This window comes from Brachyistius frenatus, unplaced genomic scaffold (assembly GCF_029030835.1).
Source record: "Brachyistius frenatus isolate BFR_SWC_R1_liver_20210118 unplaced genomic scaffold, ASM2903083v1 Contig_65, whole genome shotgun sequence".
NCBI lineage: Eukaryota > Metazoa > Chordata > Actinopteri > Embiotocidae > Brachyistius > Brachyistius frenatus.
Window position 1 is genome coordinate 1,501,109 of NW_027210664.1, and position 9,027 is coordinate 1,510,135.

The 9,027-nt window shown below is 40.8% G+C and overlaps 1 protein-coding gene across 1 annotated transcript; it reads left to right on the top strand.

Annotated features, from left to right (window-relative positions):
* Positions 1 to 548: 548 nt before the first annotated feature.
* On the top strand, positions 549 to 6,860 carry LOC138625724 (neutral cholesterol ester hydrolase 1-like). Its single transcript, XM_069706827.1, has 5 exons — positions 549 to 895; positions 1,721 to 1,943; positions 2,532 to 2,601; positions 2,775 to 2,946; positions 3,258 to 6,860. The coding sequence occupies exons 1-5, from the start codon at positions 761 to 763 to the stop codon at positions 3,876 to 3,878; spliced, it is 1,221 nt and encodes a 406-aa protein (XP_069562928.1). The 5' UTR covers positions 549 to 760; the 3' UTR covers positions 3,879 to 6,860.
* Positions 6,861 to 9,027: the final 2,167 nt, after the last annotated feature.

Sequence of the window (9,027 nt, forward strand, 5' to 3'; positions counted from 1 at the left end):
CCTCTTTCCTCAGGGAAAGAGAGTTAATTTCCCTTCAACAAGGGTTTGGTGAAACCATGCGAAAACGAGATTTCCACAATGCCTTCTTATTTGTACTTAGTGCTCTTTAGCAATGCAAAATTAAGTTTTAATTACACACTCACACGCAGCAATAGTGTGCACCAAGAAAGAAAAACCTGGGTCAGCTGGGGTCGCTGGAAAAGAAAGAAAAGATTTGGACATCTCAACAGACCAAAGAAGATATTTGACCATAGTAGGAAAGAGGAAAAATACCAGGTCATCTCAATTAGACTTTATAATCGTTATGATATTTGAACATATTTGGCACAGTAAATATCTAGATTCGCCTCATTATCTGGCTTTCAAAACCTTTAACTTTTCATGCCTTAATATTTTCACGTCATTGCTATTTAAAGTGGGTTATTTTTTACAACGGTGGAGTAACATAAACTGCATATACATATATGTATATATATATACATATATGTATATTTACAATAACAATCTAAAAAGGACTACATATCCCATGAAAAACGACATTACGCAATTCTAAAACAACTTCCTGTAACGAAATTTCAAAATAAGATCAAAGTCTTTTCCACGTCGTTAAAAGGTCGACGAAAGCGTTCAGTTCGAACTTTTATTTTGAAATCGGGGTCATCCCTCCGTGTTTCGTCGATCCCTGGCGTAGCCACCGACCGCCCGGGACCGGGTATTACCGAATGAACGTCCGCCTCCAGGCAGGTTACAGTCCGCCGCGATGAGGCTCAGTTTGGCCGGAGCCGTGCTGCTGTCGGCGGCCGCCTACTACGTGTACCTGCCGCTCCCGAGCGGCGTGTGTGAGCCGTGGAAGCTGATGCTGCTGGACGCGCTGTTCCGGAGCTTCATGCGGGCGGTGAGAGCTGAGTGATGAGCGGAGGAGGGCAGGTTGATGCGAGGCTGACTCAGGGGAAGGACAAAAATAAAATAAATATAGAGAGATGTATCTATATGTACAATAAAAGCCTAAAACAGTGAGCGTATGAGAGGTTACTTCACCACAGCGCGACGTGGTAGAAACTCGATATTCAACACAACGCGGTGACAATTAGAAGAAATATTCAAATGACGTAGATTCAAACACAACAGGTTCAAGTAGAAGTATACTGTAATACTGCGCACTGTTTACTGGAGCCTGCTCATTATATTACACTGGACTGTTGCACTATACTATATAATACTATACTAGACTGCACTATCATTTGTAGGCTATAATTATAACTAGTCAGCACTGCGCTGTAATGTACTGTAAATACTTAACTGTACTATATTATAGTATTCTATACTACACTGCACTTTAATGCACAGTACTATACTGTGGCATTTTACTGTCCTATACTATACTATATTATACTAATATAAAATACGAATAAAACTACTATTTTATAGTATTCTACACTACAATATACTGTGATTTGAGTACTATACTGTGCTATGCTACTGTCCTATACTATCTTATACTATACTGGACTGTACTGTTACTCAACGGGTTTTCACGCCCTGCTGCGTCTCTGCCGAGCCCATTTCTTCTCTTTGTTATTCCACTTTGCACGGTGACAGGAAGACGGGTCACAGACAGATCACATCCACATTTTAAATTCAAGTTCCTCAGGTTTGGGTTTCACCTCTGACTTTTCAGGTGCAATAGAAGTTCTCCTACTGACTACGTCTGTGTTTGCAGAGTGACGTGGCTCACGCGCTGGGCGTGTGCCACCGGGTCCACCTGCTGAGCCAGGTGGTGTCCTGGTTGGAGGTGATCGAGGCGCGCTCCTGCCCCGCCGTGCACGTGACGGACTCCCCGCTGGGAGGCGCGCCCACCCGGGTGTTCCAGCCGAAGGGGGGGAGGAAGCTGAAAAGAGGCATCCTTTATTTCCACGGCGGAGGCTGGGCCCTCGGCAGCGGACGTGAGTTCAAAACTCTGAAACGGCAGAAAAGGAGGATTGTTGTCTTTTTGTTGGATTGTTTCTTTCCTCATAAATAATGTCATTTGGTTTCATTTGGATTTAAAGTTGTTCAGATCTTCTTCCTCATCACCGCGACGGTGTCAGCTTCATAAAATCGAAATGATGTTTAAACCGAGGAAAATACTCAAACACAGGTTTGAACGGAGCGCCGCCGCCTTTTCCTCCTTTCATAACCAATTTATATTTTATCACACACGTCTGTTCTTGGATTCAAACTAAACACTTTTTTTTATGGACATGCCGTCAAAAATATGAAATGAAAATACGAGAGATGTTTGGAAACTAGAAGTTTGGATGCACAGTGAACTGAAACATGAGCTCGATATCTCACGGCTCCTCGAGAGATTCCCAGATGAACAATCTTTCGTTTATATATTGAACGTTTTGGGTAAATTGAGTTAAAAAAAAAAAAAATCCAGAAATTTAGGATTCCTCGTGGCAAATTTTTTTTTTTTTTCATGTATACAGTATAATTACAAAACATTATTGTAAATATAGTTCCAGTCACAGAGTCTACCTGCTTCACAGGGATGCGCTCCTACGACCTTCTCTGTCGGAAGATGGCGGAGGATCTGGACGCTGTCATCATGTCTGTCGAGTAAGTTTGAGGCATCTTTCACTTTAGCTGCTTGTAGTGGATGTTGTAAAGTCCAAATATTTCCAACACAGAGACTCAGATCTGGTGTTTTATCACTGGAACAGATCGGAATACTTCATAGCATCGACTGAATGTGCGAGCGTTGCCGTCTGATGACTTTCCTGTTGCCGTAGTTACCGTCTCGCTCCGGAGGCGGTGTTCCCGAGCCAGTACGACGACGCGTTGGCGGCGGCGCGGGCCTTCCTGACCGCGCCGGTGTTGGAGCGCTACGGCATCGACCCGGAGAGGCTGTGTGTGTCCGGAGACAGCGCGGGGGGGAACCTGGCCGCCGCCGTGGCACAGAGGGTAGGGAAATCCAACGCAACACAAACATTATCATCCAACTCTAAATGCATAAAGAGGCGGGTTTCTTTCAGCGACCTGCAGATAAATGAGCCTCGTGTGGTTGTTGTTCACATCCAGCTCGTCTCTGGAGTTGGTTCTTCACATCTCGTGTGCGTAAAGCTCGATTGTAGAGATGCTCAGAAAACCAGATGAAAATGACACAAACATACATCGTTAGAATCATTTTTAAGATGCTGTAAAAACATTTGAAAAACAAAAAGTAGCTGAGTTTATTGAATAAGGACCAGAAGTCATCTGAAGTTTGTCCACAGCTCGGCTCAGACGACACCCTGAAGGTGAAGTTCAAGGCCCAGGCGCTGGTCTACCCGGTGCTGCAGGCGCTCGACTTCCACACCCCGTCCTACCAGCAGAACCAGGCCGTGCCCATCCTCTACAGGCCCATCATGGCCCGTTTCTGGCTGCAGTACCTCGGCGCCGACGCCTCCTTGGAGCCCCTGCTGCTCGCCAACAACCACAGCTCCCTGGACCAGCCGGGCATCAGCGCCGCCGTCCGCTCCAAGCTGGACTGGACCGCCCTGCTGCCGGCCGAACGCAGGAAGCACTTCCGGCCGGTCGTCAGAGAGACGGGGTCGCCGGGTGTGGCGGACGAGATGCCGGCGCTGACGGACGTCAGGGCGTCGCCGCTGCTGGCGGAGCAGGGGGTTCTGGGTAGGACGCCCAAAGCCTACGTGATGACTTGCGAGTTTGACGTGCTGAGGGACGACGGGCTGATGTACGCCAGACGCCTGCAGGACGCCGGCGTGGCGGTGACCAGCGACCACTACGAGGACGGTTTCCATGGCTGCATGGTGTTCGCGTACCTGCCGATGATGTCGGGAGTCGGGAGGAGGAGCATGAACAACTACATCAGCTGGCTGGACCAGAATCTCTAGAACCACCGAGCTGCTCCAGGTCCTCCTCACGTTGTGGCACCAAAGATGTGAAGAAGCCTGCGTCTCCGGAGCTTTTTGTTGGATCTGCAGAAAGAAAGAAAAAAAGAAAAGTTATTTGGGTCTCGAAAATATGATCCATGAAGAAACAGAAAGTCTCAAAACCCAGAAGGTTCCTGGTTTGATCCGCTGTGTCGTCCTGCTGTCTGATTACAAGCTGCTTCTGTTCCACATGTTAAATCTAAAATCACTGGACCTGTAGATCTAAAGTCAGATCGACCACGAAGCCTCATTATTGTCCCCTCGAACCAAAACTTCTTCAATCAATTGTCACCAAAGAAAGGAGGAGACGGGCGGTTCACTGAAGGCTCATTATTTTCTGCTGTTTTTATTTATTAAAAAAATTATGAATGGATTTCAGTCTGGATTTAGTTAATACACGAGTAGAGTAGAATTTGCAGGGAAAAAAAACCTCTCAGGTTAGACAACAGATAATACTTCCTTCCGACTGGCTGACTGGTGTCCTTTAAAATCCTGCTTAACGAATTTTGATTCTTGAGTTCTGATCAACAATCGAATCACTGCAGCCGTGGCAACAATGCTGCTTTGTTTCCACAGCCGTTTATTTTTAAACTCCAAAAGCTGCACGGCGCTAATTCTGGAAAAACTGCTAAATGTTTTGTATTATTTTATTCAAGAACAAACAACTGCAACGGAAATTGTGTAATAGTTTTATATGTTAGTAAAAATGTAACAGTTTGCCTTCAAATATTTAGTAAAAACTAAAATATTACCGTGATTTTTTTTCTGTAACCAAACCACCTCCACACGACTGAAGTCGACTCCTCTTTTTGGATCTGACTCCTTTCAGCCATTCTTGTTGTTGCTTTATGCAAGTTAAGAAAATAAAATACGTCATACTGTTGAACTGTTACAGTTTGATGTTATAAATTCAACTAGTTGGAATCACAGACTGGATATAAAAGTGTTCGTAGCTTCAGGGTCTGAAAAATGGTTCTGATCCAGAAGTGTCTTCAGCTGCAATACCAGCGAGTGCCACTAGAGGTCGGCTCCAAAAAGCCTCCGGCTCCATAGACTCCCATTCAACTTCTCTCATCAAATACAAAGTCAATAAAAAAATGTGCATGTTTGGTCAGTGCTTGGCTGGAATAAATTTTTTTTTTAAATCATATTAAAAAAAATATATATCACAATATTATCATAAAGAATACGATATGGCACAAACCTAATTTGGACATTCATATAAAAAGGCGGTCAGTGAGCTTTACTGTAGGAACTAACCAAACTGACATACTGCCTGGCTCCGCCCACATATCGCTCACAGCTTCAGTCTTAAGTCTGGAAACCTTGTTCGCATTAAAAAATTGCTGACTTTGTATTTCATGATAGAAGTTGAATGGGAGTCTATGGAACTAGAACCTTTCTGGAGCCAACCTCTAGTGGTCCTCGGTGGTATTGCAGTTTAAGACACCCGACCTTTTCCGACCTAGTAGCTACGTCCACTTATATATCCAGTCTGTGGTGGTTAAAGCCTCCACGTGACGTTAAAAGCTGCTCCAGTAGTTTCAAAATGAACCCGAAGTCTTTTGCCCAGCGGAGAGCAACGACTGGAAACCAGCCTCAGTGGAGCGAGACCAGAACCAGATATTCATGAAGTGAATCTGAGAACAAAACAAAAAAAGGTTGTAGAGGGCAGTAATTCACTCTGGGATGTCCTCACATCTGTAAATTTTCAGTATTTTAATTTATCAGGAGTTCTTGTGGTTTTAAAGAGGTGAAAATGACGAGTCTTTATGACGCCGCCTAACAGATGTTTAATCCGAGCGCCAGATACCATCTTTAGTTGTAATGTTGTTGCTGACACACTGGATCAGTCTGCTCAAGGTTCGAGGTTCGTGTGTGTGTGTGTGTGTGTGTGTGTGTGTGTGTGTGTGTGTGTGTGTGTGTGTGTGTGTTAATGTAAAAGTGTGGCAGGGTTCACAGCTGTGTACACTCACTGGATTGTGCAATACTGTATGTTTTGAAAAGTGTCCGTCACTCTCTCTAACTCTGCTCCCAGAGGACCACTGCACTGCGATGATGAGGATGATGATGATGATGATGATGATAGCTGTGAAACGTACGCAAGAATTACTGTATGACCACCAGAGAGAGAGAGAGAGAGAGAGAGAGAGGATCCCGAGGGGACGTATCATGTTTCTGCTGTCGGCCCAAAGTGAAACATAACGAGCAAACCGAGCGGCGAGCCGTCGTTACTTCAAGAAAAAAAACAAAAAACACTGAACATCAGGAAACTGATTTTACTTTCCCGAAATGATTCCGGACAGTTTGTCCCTGACGTGTGGATTTCTACACGCTCAGCGAAACAGGTCCTATGTTAGCGTGTCCAAAAGGACTTCTGAGTGTAATTTTTTAATCCCCACGTGTGACGTTATGCCTTAAGTAGTTTCATATTGTATAAAAAGGGTTTTAATTTAAAGTTGTTGGACTCCTGCAGTAATCAATCCCATAAAGCAGCTGCTGTCTTGACTCTGGAACAGAAATATAATTATCTTTGTTGTATTATATTATCCTGTACTGCATGTGAGCTATGATGTGGTCTTTTTTTTAGTGCAAAGGGGATTTTTTTTTTTTTTTTATGTCCACATGCTTCACTGCAGGTCGTCAGCTTTTATTGTGAAATTATAGAGAAAAAGGTCTGTGTTTACTTTAATTTTGAAATAAATCCCAGAAACTATCAGTCCGAAAGCTGCAGAATGTAAATTACTGATATGAATTTTTTTTTTAAAGAAATTAAGTGAAATATTTTGCAGAAATCAGCTTTATTTTTTAGGTAAAACTTTAATCCCTTTCTATTGTGCATTTATAAGCAGGATAAAAACATTGATCATGAAATATAAAGATGTTTTAACTGTATTTTGATGTACGATTTTTGTCAGTAATTAAAACTTGATGATGAAGACATTTTGTATTATTACAGCTGTGTTCTTTATGATTAGACAACAACATCCACTTATCGTGGCCCATAAAAAGAAACCTGTTTTTATTTTACATAAATATTTTAAAAAACATGAATTGTAGTAGTGCTGAAAAAATAGAAAAATAAATTGGGAGTTAATTTGAGTCACATTTGAAGGAAAAATGTAAATGTTTAGGTTCCAGTTTCTCCGATATGAGAATTGGTTTTCTATTTTATATCATTATGAACTCAGAGTTGGCCGTTTTACATTTTTCACTCACATTTTATAAATCGTTGAAATTGGACGGCGTGAGCGACAAAGATAACAGGTTTTTATTTTTTTTTTTCTTTTGTAAGATTAATACAAAGTTTTCCTCGTGATGAAGTTGCATACACGCGTGTGCTTTTGGACATTTTACATATGAAAACTTTTAAAGGTCAAAAGCTCAACTCTTTATTTCTGTTATTTAATAGAAAAATAAAAGTTTATTGCGGTTTGAAGTGAAGGTTCTCGTCCTGTTTGTTCAGGTTTTATTTACTTCTGCTCGTGTCCAGATGTGGCTGTTTCACCATCACAGCTGTAATCACTGCAGACATTCCTTCTTATCGGTGACTGTGATGTAATGGGGGGGGGGGGGGCATTAATTCAGAGGACCTGCTACGATTTAAGTTCACAATGTACTATTTCCTGATGTTTTTATGGATCATATGATATACAGAGTTGATTTTTTTTCTTCCTTTTGACTGCAAACTCATAATTTATAAACTTTTATTGAGAAAATAAACTTAAATATGTTAAAAATTTAAATTGTAGTCATTGTGTAATTTAGTGCATGAAAAAGTTTGGTTTTCTGCTAAAAACAGGAAATATTTATCAGCTGAATGTTTATTAAGTCAAAAAATTTAATTATAAGATATAACGGATGTTAAAAAAAAGTATTATTATTTAAATAATTGTCATTTAACAGTTAGTGTTAATTCTGGGAATGACGCCAAACAGTGTTTCGTAATGTTAAAAATTACATTTATTGTAATTGATTTAATTAAAACATAATAAGTTACAATCAACATTACATTGAAATATAGTTATCCATTCAATCATAATTTACTAATTTATTATTTATTTATAATTATCTACTATGGACAACAAATATATATATTTTTAGGTGATAAATCACAGTTTGATTAAGTTTTTGGTTATTTTAGGTATTAAAAAGTAGTAATCGTTTTCAAATTAGTGATCAATTATTCAATTGTAATTTATAAGTTAATTATACTTAATAGCAATCACAAATACACTAAATGAATTACAAAAACTGCTGAAATAAAATAGATTTTTATGTTATACTTGCAGTTTTTATGCATATTAGTTGTCACAAATAATAAAAACATGGTGTTTTATTTTAAAGAATTAACAATTAGTTATCTTACTGATAATCTGGTAAGTATTAGTTACCATGATTGTTCTGTAATCACTTTAAATATACGGATTACAGGTGTTACCACTTATTTTTTTGCAGTTTTATTGGTCAGCATCTAATTTCACAATAAAAGTTTGGTTCAGGAGATGGCGCCAAAATCCTGACGAGAGCCTCCCGTCTGTAAATCAGCCGTGTTGAAAGTCTTTATCACATGAATCAAATGTCTTTTTATTCCCTTTTCTTCTTCTTTTTTTTTAAACCCTTTTAGTTTTATGAACATTGTAAAACTTAAAAGGGCTTTCTGTGATAGATTTACACTTTCGAATTGAGAGTCTTGAGATTTGATCTGTCCTCCAGAAAGTGGATTTTTTTATTTTTTTTTTTTTTTTTTAACTTTCAGCTCACCTGGATGTCCACGGAGACGTTTGTCTTCGGGTTCGTCCTCCACTTCGTTCCTCTCGCTGGATCTTCAAGTCAAAGCCTGCAGACCAACAGTCATCAGAGGGTTGCGGGAACATGCTTCACCTGACAGACAGGTCTGCGTGTTTCTGTGTGTGTGTGTGTGTGTGTGTGTGTGTGTGTGTGTGTGTGTGTGTGTGTGTGTGTGTGTGTGTGTGTGTGTGTGTGTGTGTGTGTGTGTGTTGCATGCCAGAAGCGGTCAAACCAGCACCGTCAGATCTGCATGCTCACATCTCACATGCTTGATTAGTGTGTGATAGCCCATCAGGATTTCATTACCCTAAAAGAGTGT